At 40.8% G+C, this 20,497-nt stretch overlaps 2 protein-coding genes across 2 annotated transcripts in view; both read right to left on the bottom strand.

The window, feature by feature from the left end:
• Positions 1-5,192: 5,192 nt before the first annotated feature.
• On the bottom strand, positions 5,193-6,282 carry LOC131236155 (BRI1 kinase inhibitor 1-like). Its single transcript, XM_058233296.1, has one exon. The coding sequence runs from the start codon at positions 6,115-6,117 to the stop codon at positions 5,239-5,241; it is 879 nt and encodes a 292-aa protein (XP_058089279.1). The 5' UTR covers positions 6,118-6,282; the 3' UTR covers positions 5,193-5,238.
• Positions 6,283-12,880: 6,598 nt separating this feature from the next.
• LOC131223994 (autophagy-related protein 2-like) overlaps positions 12,881-20,497 on the bottom strand; it is a gene marked incomplete at its 5' end in the record, with an annotated part of 33,230 nt that continues 25,613 nt past the window's right edge. Inside the window, 4 exons of the mRNA XM_058219586.1 lie at positions 12,881-13,091; positions 13,202-13,411; positions 13,537-13,733; positions 15,320-15,522. Of these exons, the coding sequence (XP_058075569.1) occupies positions 13,336-13,411; positions 13,537-13,733; positions 15,320-15,522 (476 nt within the window). The remainder of the gene's footprint in view (positions 13,092-13,201; positions 13,412-13,536; positions 13,734-15,319; positions 15,523-20,497) is intronic.

Below are 20,497 nucleotides of genomic sequence, written 5' to 3'. Positions count from 1 at the left end.
CGGTCCGAGTGTCCGTAGGGGGGTGAAATCCCACTATGGCGTGAGTGTGTGGGGGTGTGTGTACGTGTGTAAAAAAATTTAAAAAAAAAAGTTTTAACGACAGGTAGTTCCAATGTTTCTTGTAGTGTAGCCCACTGGAGCCTTTCATATGCCTTTTGTACTCTCAGTACGTTAAAATGATATGAAAAATTGGACGGACGGTGTGGATCTGACACATACATGATGATTGGGCCCACATACGTTCCACGTGTTAACCTTCCGGTTTTATTCTCTCTGGGATGTCCTGCACCACACAGCACAGCAACGGAATTTCTTGTAGCGTGAAATTTACGCGGCACACGATGATATATTTATTATATCCACACCGTTTATTCATCTTTTCAGATTATTCTACAATAAAACTTAGAATAAGTTAGACTAAAAGCTCAAGTAGACCACACCAAAGGAAATAGTAGGAATTTATGACTGTCGTTGAAAACTTCTTAAGATAGAAGGCTATGATCAAGTTGATTTTTATTTGTTTTACCTCGCGTAAAAATAATTTTTTTTAAAAAAAAAAAAAGTCCACGTGACTTATGGACGTGTAAGATAGCGAAGAAACCTTACGGTAGGCCTTAGGAAGATTTTAAGGATAGTTTATACAATTCATTTATTTGCTATGGTTAACTTAAGCTTTGGATATACCTTACTTTTGTGCTCATGCTATGGAATGATCTGAAAATCTTGATGGACGGCGTGGATCTAATACAAATAATGGTGGGTCTAGATAAGTTTTACTTGCTAAAAGTTGTGTTGTTCTGGATAATGGGCATATTTTGTGAGCCGGTGGGATTGGCAATGACGTGTACCAATGAGGAGCAACGGATCAGGATTAACTGACCGTACGGCCAGATGTACTGCAGAGTAGCAACAGACTGTAATTTGTCCATCGCACGAGACATGACGCATGTCTTTCACATGCTAATCTAAACAAAAAAGACTCAGCCGCTAATATTATTGTTGTCACGCTTCTTTTTTAAGCGCCGGTGTCACAATATCTACACGTGTATTTCAGTTAATATATGCCACGTGTACCACTTCGAAGTATCTGCGTATCAAGCGTCATTCGCGGCCGGAGTATCAAATAACTCCCGTAGAATAGGGTGTTACTGAAAGTTTGGAATTGTAACTGACCCACACGCACCTCTAGGTGAGACCACACGTGGACATCCCAACCTCGCATGGGTGACGACAAAAATTAGGTGGGCCCATTTATCAGACCAGCCGCATATGTTCCATGTCGGGAATTATTTTTAAACCATTCGTTGCCTGTGTGGGCTCGCCCAAGCAGGGAACTGAGCCAAGGGCATCTGCGTGCTTCTGATGTCACATCGGCCGAATGTAAAGGTCTGTTTGGGCGGTGGGATTAGAAGGGCTTAGGCGGGATGGGATTCATCTGGTCTGTGCCGATTCCACTCCATGTTTGGGAAGAATGGAAAAGCTTGGAATTACATTAAATGGAATTGCATTGGGTCCCATGCTAATTTCACTCAATGTTAGTTAGTTGTGTAGGTCTCACCATGATGTGTGGGCTATATCCACACCATCCACCCATTTATTGAGATTATTTTAGAGCCTGGGCCAAAAAATCGGGTAAATCTAAAGCTCAAGTGGACCCCACCATAGAAAGTAATGGGGATTGAATACTTACCGTTGAAAACTTCTTTAGAGCAACGTAAGTTTTGGATCTACCTCATTTTTAGGCCCATGCCATAAAATGAGGTTCAAAAACAAATGAACGGTCTAGATATAACACATGTGTGTTATTCTCAGTAATTTCAAATGATGGTGGGTATATCCATTCAATGTACCACCGTATTATCAACAAAGCTTGGCATTGATCTTATCCCATGGCATCAGGGGACAACCCCCACCATAGGTAATAATTATGTCTTTCGAATCCCATCCCACCTAATCCCTTCTAATCCCACCGCCCAAACCGACCCTGCTTAATTGGACTCAGATTGGGTGGTGACTCAGCACCAACCGGTTCGACGGTGGAAAAACTCAGTGGGTCCCACCATGATGTATCTGTTTTATCCACGCCATCCATTCATTTTGCCAGCTGGCAGATCCAAAGCTCAAGTAGACCTTATTACCACAGAAACAGTGGGGATCGAACATCAACTTTTATAAATTTATTGGTGCTATGGAAGTTTTAAATGGAGTTGATATTTGTATCTTACCTTCATCCACGTTTACTTGGCTTTATCAAAAGGTTAGATAGCGAATAAACATTATGTTAGCCACAAGAAATTCTCAACGGTGAGCGTTCAATATCCACGGTTCCTATGGTGTGGTTCATTTGAGTTCTACATCTATCTTATTTTTTAGCTCATGCATTCGAATGAGCTGGCAAAATGGATGAATGGTGTGGATAAAACACACGCATAATGGTGGGCTCACGGAGCTTTTTCACCGATTAGCAGTACTTTTTGTGTTGATGTAATTACTAGTATTTGCAATGTAAAAAGCATAATAATTAAGGAAATTCTCTCTTTCAGGATAATAGAGTTACTCACGTGACTCTCAACGTTATTTTATTATAAAAACTTTGTGGGGCCACAATGATGTATGCATTATATCCACTCCGCCCTTACACTTTTTTCAAAGCTAAAGTGGACCACATCAAATAAAAAACAAAAAACAATGGTTTCAATGGTGGCATCATTATTCCTATGTTTCCTATAATGTAGTATGTTTGATCTTTCAATCTACTTCATCTTTTTGGTTCAGGCCTTAAATTGATCTGAAAAATGAATTCACGGCATGGATATAATGCACAGGGCCCACATAGTCTGCCTTATTTTTTGAGCCAAGAGCTATTAAAAAGTAAAGATGCTAATTTCATGAATTGATAGCTACTTACATTTAACATTATAATTAATAAATACCAAAATACATCAAAATACAGGTAAGACTTACATTTAATATTATAATTAATAAATACCAAGATACATCAAAATACATGCAAGTATATCAAAACAAAACAAGCCCACCCAGATGAGGGCCGGTAATGGTACTTAATTTCTAGGTGCGGGAGATCCTTAACCCTAAGCTACGTGGGTCCATCCAAATGTTCCTGTCACATCCATTCCACCCACCAATTTCATCAGCTCATGTTAAGATGTAAGCTCAAGATTAGGCCGATTCAACATAACCGTGATTGAATTGGGTTTGGGTTAAGGCCACTTCCCCACTCAGGGTAAAATTAGACCTTACATGCAGTACAAGCACAGCTTGCATGGAAATAGGGTTCTTGATTGGTTCCATCCATGTCATGGATTCAATGATATGCAGGTTCATGACTGAAACAGCATGCAAATAAAAATTAAAATAGGGTTCATAATAGGAATGGACATGGGCCCACATGCTAAGTGATCCCACCATCGCAACTGTCTCTATTATGGACTCTTACAGGCCAAAAGTAACAAAAATACACTCAATGGATGACTATAACCATCACTATCTTTAGAAGAATGTTGAATATTAAAAAGAAATTTTTTCCATGGCCGCCATTGAGCTCCAAAAATTAAAATTTAGGATCATCAATGAATCATGTAATTAGGACAATAACTTATTTTTTTATAGCAATGATTGTGGCAAGTTCATCCCACAGCTTGATAGACAGTTGTATTATTTAATGGGAAATGGTTCTGTGAGGTCGAACCTTTGTGAGCCCCACCATGATGTGTGTTGGACATCCACACCGTGTATTTTGTGGGTCCCCTCTAGGTATGGGATGTTAAAAAATCAGCTATATTTGAACCACATAATCTGCAACCATGTAAAGTAATGCCTAAAAACAACTAAAATCAGTAAGTAGGGCCACCTAAGTTTTGGAACGGCCTGAAATTTAGCGTGACTCTCATCCAAGTGAGGCACACACAATGGATGGGTTAGATGTCTGAACCACATCTCAGTGGGCTCTATAAAAATAAAAATAAATAAATAATTTAAGAAGGTTTCAATGGATAGGCATATGCTCTCAACTGTTGTCTATGGTGTGGCCTATCTAAATCATGGATTGCCTTGATTTTTAGACCATGACCCATCATGGAAGGATGCATCTGATTGATGGGGTGGATGTCCGATACACATCGCGGTGGGGTCCACGGAGCTCTACCTCATGGGAAGCTCTCATGAGGTCGACCTCATATAGTAATTTTTCCCTTATTTAATTGTTAGATATTTGATTTTATTTATTAATTTAGAATTTGATATCTTAAGTTGGGTTGGGTGACCAGGTTTGGTTCTAAGGTTGGGTTGGGTTAAGCCTCAGTCCAACTCATATTGTAAGTTGGGTTGGGCTTGGGTTAAGCATCAACCCAACCTTCTACTCTAAATAGCCCCGGATTATCAAAAGGAGAGTTGTGTGCCAAACAACTCCATGGTATCACTAGAATTCTTCTTTTCATTCAAATGTGTTCAACATCAAGAATCATAACTTTCGGGCCGTGTTACATACACAGTGAGGCCCACCTGCTCAACGGTCTAGATTTTAGACAAACTCTCTACATTAGCATGGGCTGGATGGCTCTACAGTTAGTGACTATGCACAGCAGCATGTATTAATCATGTGTTCCCAGCACTCCTCTTCTCATCTTGAAATCCAGACCGTTCACGGATGCAAAAGATAGCAAGTACGGATGGCCACTCACCAGACAGTGTAATATATTATGGCCATATATGCAAGGAGAACTTAAAAAGTGCAAGTTTTGCCAGGGAATGAATGTATGGGCTTTGACAAAGGCCCACACATCTTCTCTCTCAATCATCATATTATAATTCATTGCCTTTTTTATCCTTATCCTTCATTCAAAATATCAATCCTTCATTCAAAATATCAATTTTGTCCTTGTTCTAAGAGATAGAGCTGAATCATGTGGTGGAGAGAGAATGGATTAGAGAGAGAGAGAAGATGAACGGCCATGGATGAATAAACATCTACAAAACTACACTTCTTGGAAAACCCAAATAAGTTCAAACTCTTCAAGAAAAATTCAAGAAAATCAAACGCTCTCATCAATATAATCATAACCCAAAACCCATTTCATACACCACATACCATATATGTACACATGAAAAAAAAAAAAAAAAAAAAAAAAAAAAAAAAAGGAAGAAGAAGAAGAAGAAGAAGAAGAAGAAGAAGATAAAGAAAAGAGAGAAAAAGCTAATTATCTTCTGATTCTCATACAGTCATTTGCAAGTCTCCTCTTTCACTGCAATGGAGTTCTTGCAATGTGCAATGGCTGCTTGGATTGCGTTCTGGAGCTCTTCCATGGTGCTATCGTTGGATGAAGAGATGGAAGTGGTTGCTAGAAGAAGGCCACTGTTTGTCGGAGACGTTCGCATGGAAGCCGGAGCAGAGAATCCTCCTCTTCTTCTTACTCCCCACTCCTTCCACTTGAAAGAATTCAAATTGCCTGAGAAGGAATATGGCTGCTCGCGCTTCTCCTTCTCTCTTCCTCTGAAGAACAAGAAGGGCCTAACCACCCTCACATACCTCTTCAAAACCCGCCTTACGTTGAATCTCAACTTCCTTTTGTTTTCTTTACTTTCACCAGTTTGGAATGCTTTTCGCCATTTTCCAAACTTGAACAAGGAGAATGACTTGGGCTTGCTTCTTCCCTTGGACCCACTATTGTTGCTGCTGCTGCTGTTGTTGTTGTCGTCATCGTTGTCGTTGTCGTTGTTGAGCTTTGAAATGCTGAAGAGATCTCGAATGGTTGGGTTGAGATTGTCCAAGGAAGTGGTGGAGATACGTGGAGAGTTGGAGAAGTGAGAGAGGAGATGGAGAGGGAGGAGGTGGCCATGGAAGAAGATATCATCAGCCGGGGATAAGTCGATGGCAATGGACGGTGGGGTCTTGCGTTTGTCGATGACGGATGGTGGTGATGGGTGGAGAGAGATTGTGAAGGAGAATTCATGGGAAGGAGAGGAGGAAGGTGAATGTGGGTGAGAAGTAGTAGGCTTTTGGTGGTTTGTGGATTGGAGTAGATGGTGTTGTGGGTTTTCTTGTTTTGATATTTGGTCTTGTTTGGCTGTAATTTTCTCAATCTTGTTTTGGGTGGCCATAGCTCTAAGAGATGGATGTATGGTAAGAGGAAGAGAGTGCCGGTTTGATTTTTTGTATGAATTTTGAACTATTTCTTCTGGGTTTTCTCTTTTGTTTATTTATGGGTATTGGCAATCTTCCTTTGGGCAAAGATAAGGAGATTGGAAGGTAGTGAAGGGTAGAGAGAGAGAGAGAGAGAGAGAGAGAGAGAGAGAGAGAGACCACATTGATAATTTACAATCATCCACCTTAAATGTGGGGGAATCCAGACTATTCAAATTGTGGGTTCCATCATCGATGGAGAATAGTCCAAAATCAAACCGATCACTAGATCCTAACCATCCTACTGGTGGCTATAAAATGGACGATCAGAAATTTAATTACCAAGCCCAAACTCGAGAGCCATGATCAGACGGTTAAGATTCTCGGGTCATTGTAATTTTAAGCATATTCTACATCCATGATGGTGTCCAAGATGCGGAGGGTTTGGATTTTTCTGCATATACACGGCATGTACGGTGGATGAGGGACGCGGATTCGCTACTGTCAGGTTGAGTAGCGAGACTTGCTACTGAAGTGAAGTTACTACGTTCTGTGGGCCCCACTATGATGTATGTATTGTATCCACACCGTCCATCCATTTTGAGATATCATTTTAAGGCATGATTCAAAGAATGAGGCAGATCCAAAGCTTTAGCAGACCCCACCACAGTAAACAGTGGGGAGAGTGATTCTCACCGTTGAAACCTTCCTAAGGCCCACCATGATGTTTATTTGAAATCCAAGCTGTTCACAAGTTAACACAGACATGAAATAAGGGAAAATACAAGTATCAGCTTGATCAAAAACGTTTATGGTCCTTAGAATTTTTTAATGGTGGGTGTCACTCTCCCCACTGTTTTCTGTGGTGTGGTCCACTAGACATTTATATTAGACTCATTCTTTCTCTATTTACTTAAAATAATCTCTCCAAATGGATGGACGGCGTGGATACAAAACATACAACATCATGGGCCCACAGAACTTAGTGACGTCACTTGAGTAGCGAGACTCGCTACTCGAGCTGTCAGTAGCTAATCCGCGTCCGGTGGATGAGCCACTACCACATTGAAAATCATGGTAAACAATCACTGTAGAAAGAAAGGGTGGGGATTTTAAGGAGAAGCGCTGTTTTTATGTCACTCGCTTTCCGAAGATGTGTGAAGCTGCGTGCGTAGTGCCGATCAGCTGTTTAGATTTTGACATTTGCGCGTATATTCACTTTTCTAGGCCATACACCAAACACTCGGTCTTTCTTCTCGTTATTACCACCGTCTGATGTTCTCGGCCTAAGTTTAGTGGTAAGGCCCCAAGTTTCAATGGTCAAAATCTATTACACCTGTGATATGACAATGGCCAATGCCTCTCACTTCCTTATCCAATCCCGTGAATAATACCTTTACTTCTACAGAATTTATACGTGGGAGTTATTTGATACTCTTACAGGGTGTGGTAGTTGATACACCGGTACCGGCAGGCATGGTACATGTGGCATATATTAAATCAAATTAAACTGTCTAAATTGCGGGACCCGCTATGGATGGTACTATACTGAGAAAAAAACTGGTTGGGATGCGGGTTGGCTAGTTACCTGAACACCAGCGATCTAGTTGGCTATAATGTGTGTATTTTATCCATGCCGTCTCCTGATGTTTGTGCTTTATCCACACTGTGCCTTCATTTTTTTTCATCTTATTTCAGGGCATGAGCTCGCCGATCCAAATCTGAGGTGGACTACATGATAAAAAATAGTATTAATTGAACTTCGACCATTTAAAACTTCCTAGGGTCCACTGTAATATTTGTTTGCCATCTGCCAATGAGATTAAATAGGCTTAGATGAAGGAAAAATAAAAAAATCAAATATCATCTTGATCCAAAACTTTTATAATCCTCAGAAAGTTTTCAACAGTAAGCATTCAATCCCCTTGTTTCATATGGTGTGGTTAACCTGAGATTTGAACCTTCAAGCTTTTGGTCTGGTGCCCTAAAATGAGCTGGGATGAACGGATAAAACGCACATATCATGGTAGGGCTCACAAGCGTTCGGGTCACTAGCAAAACCGCATCCAACTGGTTGACAGCTATCGTTATCTCTAAGTCGTGGAAATTTGTATTTCGGATTAGGACCCTTAGGGCCTGTTTGGGAGCGTGGATTTGGAACCCCCTGGATTCGCAACCCCCAGGATTGGAAACCCCCTGGATTGGCAATCCTCTCGGTGTGTTTGGTACCCTTGAGTGTGAATCAACTTTAATTCAAAAATACCTATACATAGTATATTCACGGGGGTTTGAATTTAATTACTAAATCAACTTTAATATCTCCAATTAGTGAGATATATAATTTTTGACACTATGATTGTGATAAGCCCGCAAAAATATATGTTTTGCCTAAAAGTGATGAAATTCCAAGTCTCAAATGGACCGCAAGCACAAGATCATGCCTGAGTGACTAACCAACGATTTTTAATCGTTGATTGATATGGACAATGTTTGGACGGTGTTGGACAATATTTGGACGGTGCTGAACTACATGAACAATGTTTGGACGGTGCTGATCATCGTTAGTGAGCCATGTGCCCAGTAAAATGATAGTGTACAGTGACATATATTTATACCTGCAACTATTCAAATGACTTTAAGTGTAATCCAAGCTCTCACCTTGGATTACAAACCCCCTCAAAGAGGGGATTGGAAACCCCCTGGGCAATCCCCAGTTGCTTTATGCTGCCAAACAACCATGGGGGTTTGAAACCCCCTCTAATCCTCTCCAATCCCCTCCAATCCAAGGTGCCAAACGACCCCTTAGAATTTTATTTTCATTTCAACCGTCGACTAAAATGTCCAGCAATTTGCTGGTTAGTCAAATCAATGGGATTTTTGGTTTACCATTCCATCTAAATGGTCTCACAATTTTGAAGATTTGGTTGGAGTCACTTGCGATCCATAAAGCCTGCGTATCAACTACTACGCTCTGTCAGAGTATCCGAGTATTTCTTAGACATTCTGAGATACGATATGGTACGAATTGTACTAGAACCAAAAATAACCATGACTGTGTATATTCACAACCGTACATTTAAAATAGTTGGAATGGAAACGGATTGCACCTGGCACTAGATACTTACGGGGTTACGTTCGCAAACCGAAACCCACGTGTGCGTAACTTTCAGTAGATCTACTCCGTCCATCAGGCATTCTGCCTCATGTTAACTACTGAACCTAACCATGATATTCCAAAACTCAACTAAGAAAGAACACGTGAAACAGTTGGAATGGAACATCCATAGGAGTGGCTATATGCCATCCAATCCATTCATTTGATATGCCTCGTTAGGATGAGAGATTTTTTCAAAAATCACACTATTCCAAAACAGTTTCAAGTGTTTTTTTTTTTTTTTTTTTTCTGGATGTTCAATCAACCTGATTATGGCCAAACGATGGTGATTTCATGCACGTTAAGTCATTTCCCCGCCTTAGAGAAGATAAGTAATCCCGGTGGTTTGTACGTAGATGCTCGAGGTACATTAAGTGTTTTCCTACATATAAGGGGGATGCCATGGCAAAAGGGTGCCGATTTAGGACCGGTCTAGCCTCACCCAAGATGATGAAGTCTTACTGTACGGCCCACTTTGATGTATGTATTCTATGGAAACGGATTGGCTACTCTCCCTGCCACTAGCCCGGTGGCTGGTGATCGGTGCTCTGTGGGCTCCACCATGATGTATGTGTTTCATCTAATTTTAAAGATCATTTTATGGCTTTATTCCAAAAATGAAATGGAAATAAATCTCAGGTGGACCACACCACAGGAAAACAATAGTGATTGGATATTCACCATTAAAATCCTCCTAAGGCCCACTGTACTGTTTATTTGACATCCAATCTGTTGGTTAGGTCATACAGACCTATATTAAGGTTAAAAAAACAAAGATCATCTTGATCCAAAACTTTTATGGCCCCCCAAAAAGTTTTTAATGGTCTACGTTCATTCAACATTGTTTCCTATAATGTTGGTCTCATACCCTATAATGATCTAGAAATATATATGAACGGAATGGATGAAACACATACATCATGGTGGAGCCCACAGAGCACCAACCACCAGCCATTGGCAGGTGGCGGGGGAGTAGCCAATCCGTTCCCGTATCCTGTATCCATGCTGTCCATCCGTTTTTTAGAACATTTTAGGGCATGTACCCAAAAATTGAACAGATTCAAATTTCGAACAGACCCTGAGAAGTTTTTAACGGTGGAGCATTCAATCGCTACTGTTTTCTACAGTGCGGTCCACTTGAGATTTAGATTTGCTTCGTTTTTAGCCTCATGCCATAAAATATAGTATGGAAAAACTGACAGAGAACATGAATGTAGAATACATACATATCAAAGTGGAGCCCACGGTAAGGGCCGACCATATTGGGTGAGGTCGGGGCCACACCTAATCCGCTCCATGTTTTATCCACGATGGACTCTATTGAGTGATAGGTGGGCCCACATGTAAATCCAGCACCATTAATAATAAATAAATAAATAAAAGTAGGCAGAGTTGGCAATTGACCGGAGCTCCATGTTTTCATGATAAGCGAAAAAACAAAAAGACGGGCATGTTTGAATTGAATGTCGTGTGACACGTGGTAACAAGACCGGATAAGTCCCACACCCATGTAAAATCAAATCTAGGGAGAACTTCGTTACTATCCCAGTATCTGCTGATCCATTCGCACATCTAAACCGTAGAAATTGTGGGCCCCACTTTAGATAGCTTATAAACCATAATAATAATAATAACAACAACATCAACACTAAACGAGTCGTTTTAACTGGTAGAAAAAGACGTCAACGTTACAAAGTTTGGGGCTTTATCACATTCAAATGGGTCCCAATATTTGGACGATTCTGATTAGGTCCATTCATGCATGCCAAGCTTCCGGATGCTTGTTGATGGCTATCCCACTCTGCCAGCGAATCAACACGAGATCCACTTGCCATATGACAAGACTCGGTGGTAGTTCACCACCATTTTCAAGATGCTACTAACTCATCCTCCTTGGGACCCGAATGTACGTACATCCAGACCACCCAAATCATGAGGCACATTGCAGATCACCCATGGCTAGAAAATCACCCTGATCAAGAAATCCTAATTGGTGGCCTTCAAATGGATGGTCCAGATTGACGTACGAATTAACCACTTGCCGGTAGTGAACCATCATAGGAGTCTACCTCAGTGAGCTGTTTGGTAAGGAAAGATGAGTAATGTCCAACCCAAACGTGGGTTGTGGTCCATCTCAAAGTTGGGGTTTTATAGGGAGGGTGGGCCAACATTTCAAATCATGGATGAATTATTTGTTGAAAAACAAAATTCCTTTACACCACTGGATGCGCCCACTGACCCACTCACGTTCTATTGTTTCTTGTGGAAGATGGAGGTACTTGACCCAAAAGAGACATAGCATAAAACAAAAACTTCTCCCTCATTCGGCCTTGCATTCTGCCCCTTTAACCGTCACATCAAAAAAAAAAAAAAAAAAAGGGCTTTGCTTGGGATTTCTATTTTTATATATTGTTGCAATAATCAACCGTTCATTAATGGAGGTTATCTATCAGCCGCACCGGCACCCTTCACATAACAATTCTCGTGGAACTAGGAACTGCCAAAATCGACATCTTGTCCGTTCAATTGGCGGGCACCAGGATTGGAGTGTTGTAAAATGTTCATTTCTGCCGTAGGTGTTCAAGACATCAATCCAACAAGTTAAGAACGTCTAAACATGCAGTGATATATCCACCGTGGCCCCTGCCTGATGAACGGTCCCGATCAGCAGACTGACACCATCTCACAGTTTTCGTGGGTGCTTACAGAGGAACAATACATCCCTGCTCAGAGTAGTCTAACAATTCCCACTATTTCATCACACGATATGTCCCAGCTGATGCTCTAGTTTTTAGACCTAAAGGGCTATCCAAGAATGATAACTAAATAATAATATTTTTAAAAAATATATATTGTGAAATGGGTTAGTAGGGTCGAACATGACCCTTGAAATTTAAAAAAAAAAAATCTACAGCAGACTGCATGCTAAACGCATAGAGCCTCGTGAAAAAGATGGGTTCCCCATGAAGATCACCTGTCTCAAAAATCAGACCTATCCGCTCATTATATTGGCCACATCTTTACGTTGAGACAGATCATCAGCTACTCCCATTGATTTCAAGGGTGTGACCCACCTGTCTCAAAAATCAGACCTATCCACTCATTAGATGGGCCACATCTTTACGTTGAGACAGATCATCAGCTACCCCCATTGATTTCGAGGGTGTGATCCACCTGAGTAGGGGGCAGGCCTGATTTCTTGCGCCAGGTGATCTTCATGGTAGCATGAACTATGGATGACTCAGATTTTCTGCATGACATGTTCGTACGTAGCAAGCAGCCGGTTGCAGCTGGTCGCTTCTCAGAAGATTACAAATAAAACAAATGTGGTGAGATTGCTCTACACGGTACTCGTAGATTCTGATTTCATGAAAATTAAGGATATTTAAATATATAATATCAAATAAAGGAATTTTATGAAGGATCTAAAAGAAATGGTAGATTAGACATCAGACTAGCACACACAACTCCGTTTTAATTGCTATGCCTACCTCAACTAATGGATACTACCAGTATTCATTGATTACTCATCACTGCAAGATGAGGCTGGATAACAAGGCATTTCTTTGAAAAATAAATAAATAAAATGAGAAAAATGAAAACCACTATAATTGAGGATTAAAAAATGATTAGTGGCATATTACAAAACCTATATATTATATGAGCTTTGTCGTATTATTAAAACAACAAGGCTCCATCAGAACAAACCAGGGATGGGGAGCACTGCTATTTACATTATCTACAGACTCACCATCTTGTTCCGATATTTGTAAAGAATCTGTTCAAATAACTGTACACCTGCATCCGAGCATCACAACCATATCAGACCTCTCAAAATTACCCAGGAAAAAAAAAATGCATGTAGCATACAAGAAGAAATATTTCCTTTGGGTAAAGCTTCGACTTACATAATACAGACTGTTCAAGTGCAATAACTCGTCAGTTTCCGATCTGCCTCCAATCTGCTTCAGAGGACGCTGTTTCAGTAAGTGTCAGTGTTGAGAGGATTAAGATTGTAAGATGATAGTGGACACTGGAAACACTATTTTCTGCAAGCTCGAGGTTGAGAGGGGCCCAGATATTTCTCCATGGATTCTTTCTTATGTTCAGGGTCTATGCTGCAGGTTTGCAGACATCATTATTAGTAAGAAATGTTTGTTTCCAGAAAGGTGCTTACCATTATTATAAAACCAAAAAAAAAAAAAAAAACTTTTTGTATCTGTGGACTGGGCAAGAACATGACCTGTTTCTTACTCCAAGAAAGGCACAGTGAAAGGCCTGGGCAGCAGCAGAGGCAGGAGCTATAGCGGCTGCAGGAGCTGCACGGACAGCACTCGCCAGAGCTGATCCAACACCGGCACCACGCTGATACGCCTTAATGGGATTCCCAACCAGAGCAGAAGCTGTCTTGCCTAGGCCTTCACTGAGGCTCTCATAGGCCTGTCAGCCAGAAAGGAAAAAAAAAAAAAAAAATTACAGCAAGCCATGTTTGAAACAATCTCCGCATGCATGGATAGCATGCTAGAAAGATGGAAATGCAAATCTCTAACCACTGTATTAAACTGGTAAACAAGCAATCTTGTTAACTGATTATTAGAAGAGTTAGAGACTGAAAGTCAGGGACCAAACCAAAAAAGAGGACTTAGAACCCTGGTGCATCAGGAAGTTAGCGCATCCTTGTGCACCAGTCTGTACAAGTGGGGCCCATGGTTCGACTACTCATAACATCAATCCAGGAGGCCCCACGATGGAATGGATGCCAGATGCCCCAAAAATCTCCGGACAGGAATATCCTAACCCTTCAATCAGTGGCCTACAATTACAGTTAAAAATAACAATAAAAATACAGTAACATTCTGAAAATGGGGCAATGATTGGATGGCTAAGATTAGAATATCTTTGGGGCATTCCCACCCACTGTGGGGCCATCAGGTCAACAGTGTGGATAACCAGACCATGTGACCCACTTGAATGGACTGTGCATGCTAGGATACTAAACACATTGCATCAGGATCCTATAAATCATCTACAAACAAACGATGCCCTGCCATGGATGGGGATGCCCTTTTTTATCAATAACACAAATTTAATTAAGAGAAAAACAGAAAGACAGTCTCCATCAAGGCCATGGAAAGGAGTCCCTGATAAAAAATTAAAAAAAAAGGAAAAGATCTACAGGCCCCCTTCTTTGCTAGAGAATTGGCCATATAGGGAATGCCCTTTTGAACATATTACCTCATGTGCGGTACAACAACTTCAACCCCAACATGCCAAGAAAAAAATGTATCTTACTAGTTAGTAGTTACAACTTTTAAACAAAAATATTGTTCAAGAAAATGTTGGAATCACAATTATCAGATCTCATAACCTTACAGGCACTGAATAACTCCAGTCCCTGAAATCTTCATTGGGTAAGTTCTGTCAAAGAATAGGCTGATCAAGTGACCAATTGTTCCACCATATCCCAAGGTTAGTACAGATCCCATGCACATTTAAGAAGTATTGGCACAAGTACACCTCATCAGAATAAGGCCCAATCACTTTTGTTTTCTATTAAGACAACCTAACCCCCATAAGGGTGGAAATTTCCATTCACGACCAATGAGAGATTCAAACTAAATACAAAATTAAAAACAGAACCTTTACTATTATCACGTCAATGAGAGTCTTGAGGGGAAAGAAAAAAAACACAATAACACAACTAGATTAAAGACATTAAGAACTAGCAGGAATAAAGGACATAGGAGTATAATATAATGGATAGCAGTAGCTCTGTGAATGTGTCAGCTGATGCTGATCTTGGATACGCTATTGATTGCTGGGTTGATTGGATGTGAGCTGTTTGGAAGTGCATATTCAACATGATAAATGTAACTTGAATAGAAGTGCAGAATTTTCAAAAGAGGAAAATAGATGAACTTGAAAACAAGTCAAAACTGTTTTAATGTCCATATGGGAAGCACTATGAGCCTATGACAAAGAATTGTAAGTATGACAACAAATAAATATGCAAGAGAAAGGTATACCTGCTTAATCCCTTGTTGCGCATCTTTAGGCGGGTTAGATCTCACGCTCATCCTTCCTCCGCTTCTCACAGTCAATGGTACAGAAGGTGGAATACTTGTGAGAATAGTTTCTGTTTGGTGTAGGATGTTATGAGCTCCTGCTGCCAAATGTAACCCCAACCCAACTGCTTCAATCGAGATACTTCTTAAGAATGCAACTGCACCTGGTAAAAGAATTATCACATTAGCGTTATTACCTAGTTTGATGCAGGACATGAAAATTAAATATGATATGCAAGATTTCAAGCTTTAGATCATACTAATTTAGAAACAATCACAAAATTCCACATTCCACATAAGGTCAAGCATTCAACAAGGAGAATCTACGAGGGTCCAAGCCTACACCTGTTAGGGCTGAATCAATTAAAATTATAGACCAAACAATGCTCAAAGGAGAATAGATTCATCCACAAGTAAAAAGGATTACTTCCTAATCCAAAGGATTCACACATTTCAAATTGGGAAAACCTAGGGTTTGCAAAAGTGGAATAGGAATTGGGATTTAAGATTATCTGGAGTTAGGGTTAGGGAAATAAGGTGGGAGAGGAGTAAAATAGAGGAAAGAGAGAACCTGTAATCAGTCCACACGTGTGGACAGCAGACTGGCCTGACGCACGTGCGTGGATTGCGGTTCGCACGTGTGTGGGGCCCACAAACCCAAGAAGGGCCAACTAGGGGTTGGTCGGCTAGGGATGGGCCACCCACATAGCAAGTTTCAGGGCAACCGGATGACTGGTTTGAGCACGGTGCTCCGCCGAAGTTTCGGCCCTCCTACAAGGACTGATTCTGAAAATCTGTTATAGAGAAGGATTGGGTGCAAAATAAAGGTGGATTTGAAGATTGGATGGTTGTAGGAGAGGGTGAATATTGAGGGTAAGAGGTGGGGGCGATTTGGGATGAATGTGGCTTCGCACCAGGTAGTTAGCCCTTCGAAGAAGGGAGGGTTTCGCACCCAATTAGATTTCCGCAACTCAAAGAATTAGAAAAGCAAGAAAACGCAGAATTTTATTAATAATCTTCAATGAAAAAAAACCTACATGGGATTGCCTATTTATAGGGGTGTACACGAACCGAGCTAGCTCGGTTAGCTCGCTCGACTCGACTCGAAAAAGCTCGATTCGACTCGGTTCAAAGATGAGTTCGAGCCGAGTCGAGCTGATTTTTTGAGCTCGAAAATGAGTTCGAGCAAGCCCCAGCTCGACTCGACTCGACTTGGATCAAATCCAGCTCGAATACAGCTCGGATCAAACCAATTTGGTGATCAGTTACTTTGCCATTGATGTTGCTCACCAACTGTTTGATAAAATGACTTAACCAAATGTGGCTGGTGGCAAGGAAGGTTTGGCCAGTGGCAAGCAAGGTATGTACATTAAACAAATAACTTTTTTCTCTTTATTTTTTTTGGTTTTTATGTTACTTAAAAGGTGTTTGATAAAACACCTGTAAAACCATTGCCTCTGTTTTACAAACAGTGGGATTGTGAAGTTGCAGTTCAGGTGTTTGTGGAAATGCCTCAATGGCGAACTCAGCTCAATCTTGGCTCGAACTCGGCCCGAGCTGGCCAGTTAGGCTCGAGGATCGAGCCGAGCCGAGCCGAGTTCGAGCTGAGGTTAGCCAGTGTTAGAGCCAAGTCGAGTTGAGGCCCACTAGACTCGATTTGACTCGATGTACACCCCTAACTATTTATAAGAAACCCTAAACCCCAAAAGTCGCGCCATGCGCGCGCACTATTACTTAGAAACAAAGTAACAAAAATAACAACTAATCAACGCAATCAAAACCGTTCATGATGTTTCTAATAACGATAATAACCAAAACTCAAAATCCTATATCATTTAGGGTAGTGGGCCACGATCATGAGATCCAATGGTGGAATCCCTATGATGATCGGGTCCACTCCAATGCTCCATAGCACGGCCCCCTAACTAAGAGGTCCTCTATAGATGTCGTCGTCAATCCAGATCAATAGTGGGGCCTTCCTCCTCCTTGAGTATATGCGTAGGGTGGGGGTCGTGCGCGTGCGCATGATGTCCCCATCAACTCTCCCCGTCTGCAAAGATTTCGCCACTGGAGAAACAAAACTCCCGAACCGCTCCAAGATGTTAGGATCAAGTCTTTGAAGCTCCTCCTCAATGAGCCACGCTGTCTGAAGTTGGGCGTGACGTCCACTTGACCAGGAACTTTTGAAATCCACCGTCCGACGTTGATACTATCTAATGGTCAAGAATATCCTCTATCTCCTCTTTGGGTGTGGGAATGGTAGGTATGGGAGGTAGAGGCTGGGAAGATGCGTTAGGAAGAGGTCATGAATCAAGGGAAATGTCTAAGGAATCAAGATGGTTCGGTGCAAGGCTGAACAATGTATCAGTGGTCCCCTGAAATGCAATTAGATCTTCCACATTGAATGTGGAACTAATTTTCATGTAAGGTGAAAGATTTACCATATACACATTGAGACCATTTCGTTTTAGAATTTTGAATGGTCCAATGCTACGCGCATGTAATTTACGAATGGCTCCCTGAGGGTACTGCTCTGGCCTAATGCGGACCATCACAGAGTCCCTAACATTGAATTCCTTGAATCGTTTATGTTGGTCTATAGAAATTTTGTAATGTTCATTACTAGTATTGATCTTTCGATGCAGGACAATTAACTACTTGCTCTAAAAGCTCGAACTGTTAGAGCATGACGAATTAATCCCTTTATCTCATAGCCCAAGCCCCACATCTTATGGGTTAGGACCTTGACCGAACCCCTCTCGTGGGCCCTAAATCACGTGGGTACCGCCTCACACGGGCCACCCACCCCGAGTGCGTCACCGCATCCCACAGGCTACCCCACTCGAGTCTGGTGTGAAAATGCCCCTACATTAACATGTCTTAGCACAAGAAGAAATGGAAGTTCAGACAAAGGAATCAAAGCCAGAATTGTATCTAAAAGAGCTAGTCATAAAGCGCTCGGACTTAATATTTTGGAATTGTGGAAGATGAGAGTCAGTGAATCAAAATACCCTATATTATCTATAATGGCACGGGACATTATCAATACAGATTTCAACAGTGGCATCAAAATCCACTTTTAACATGAGTAGGGTTGTAAGCAAGCATCGAAGTTCACTTTCACCAAAAACAGTCGAAGCATTAATTTGTACACAAGATTGGTTGCGCCCGATATGGATAGGTAATATTCAAGATGAGGAAGAGGTAGAGATTGAGAGTTAAGACGAGACTGTACCTGTAACAAAAACTGCATGAAGGCGGTTATAAATTATTTTTATTTTGTTGAAACTTGAATACGATGTAATGTTACTTAAGTTGAAAGTGGTGAAATGTGATTTTTACTCATTATTGTTTATTTGCTTTTGTTTATCATATTGCTTTTATTTAGCTTTTATATCAAGTTATTCGTTTTTAATTTCAATTTATTTTTATAAATCCTCAGCATACTATTTTTTTTTTAATTGCGTGTAAATATGTCGTCATCCGACCCATCGACTAACATTTGCGACTACGGTTCCCTAGCCGAATCGCCAAGGTTTGGACGAACAAAGATTGCGTGGGGGCAAAGTTTGTTAACAAAACTAATCGGTGGTTATACTTGGCATGTCGAGGTGGTTATGCAAAATTGTGCCCTAATGCCCCAAAAGATGTCCAAATTCTTTTTCAAGCCCTTTTAAATTCAAATAAGAAACTTTCACTCCATCCAAACCTTCTGGTACACGGAAAACTATTATGGAAGAGGTAGAGGAGAAAGCTAGATTAAACGCTTTCAAAGAAGATGAACTCCAACTTGCCTTAAAACATAGTATGGAAAAGGCTTCTAGCCATCAGCGATGTCCTCCAAGACAACATGATGCTGAAACAGGTTCGGATGGATAGAACGACGATATAGGAGCCTATAATTATATGCCAGGAATAGGAAGGCACTCCTCCTATAGAGATTATTAGTTGTAATTTGTGAACAATGTAATTATAATGGATTATAATTGATTTTATGCATTTAATACATTTTAGTGCTATGTTCAACTTCGACCTCGAATTTCAAATTGAATTCAAACTCGACTCAAACTCAATATATCGAACTCGAACTCGAACTCCTCTAGAAAGCATGAACTCGAATCAAAGTGACAAACTCAAACTCGACTTGGAAGCTCAAGCTTGAACTCAGCTCAAAAGCTCGAGCTCGAACTCGGCTCAAACTGGCCCGAGCTACTAACCGAGCCAAGCCGAGTTGCCCAGTCATGCTCAAGGACCGAGCCAAGCCGAGTTTAAGCTGGGGTAGCTTGTTGGTCAAGCCGAGCTGAGCTGGGCCAGGCTCGACTCAGTTCAATTTGTGTACAGCTCTAGGTATTATAAACAAAAAGGAGGAAAAGTGCATAACTGCAATGAGATAACAATGGAAAAGGATGGATTCGTATTTTAGTTCAGTTTCATCCCTTTCAGCCGGATAATACAATTTACCATTCTCCTAGTAATTATCTACAAAAGACTCCAGTAAATAAGTTCACAATTGATCCATAGTTACCATTAAGTTGCTTAGTGCTATAAAAAAAGAGCATCTTTTTACACATGATTTGAGGTAAGCTTGAGAGATGATCTTGTGACGATGTGTATTGGAACCTTCCCATGGACATAGTTGGTTTGGACACAGGGACAATCCATTCATTAATCAGGACCATCTGTTTCACCTGAATCACTTTTCATATGCTACCTTGAAAAGTCATCCTGATTGGATGATCCAAACAGTCCAATCAGTGGCATGCAAGAAAGGATGGAGAAGATCTTTCATTGAAGATAGGTCCAGTCACGGATGTTAAGGAATGAGGACCATCCAATTGCTGTAATTTTTTTAACATTAATGGAAGAAAAGTGGATTGGACCTAATGAATGGTCTGGATAGGTGATGTAGATACAAACGAGTCCAAATGCAATTATGTGCATGGGAAGGTTCCTAAATGCATGGCACAAATCGGTTCTCAATAAGGTTTATGACTGTCAATTTAGAGGAAGACATGCGTCAGTAAATAATAGACATGCCATTCCCACTTGTTTTTCCAAAAATACCCAAGAAAGTTTTAGAAAATGTTTAAAAAAAAAAAATTGCTTGATCTATTTTCTTTAATCAATCATATAGCTAAA

The sequence above is a fragment of the Magnolia sinica genome, chromosome 2 (assembly GCF_029962835.1).
Source record: "Magnolia sinica isolate HGM2019 chromosome 2, MsV1, whole genome shotgun sequence".
Taxonomy (NCBI): Eukaryota; Viridiplantae; Streptophyta; class Magnoliopsida; order Magnoliales; family Magnoliaceae; genus Magnolia; species Magnolia sinica.
Note: the sequence above shows the minus strand (reverse complement) of the source record. Positions and strands in the feature narration are given on the sequence as shown.

What these genes read in the sequence shown, in the direction of transcription:
- LOC131236155 (XM_058233296.1), bottom strand. Translation starts at nt 6,117, where the DNA reads ATGGCCACCCAAAACAAGATTGAGAAAATTACAGCCAAACAAGACCAA.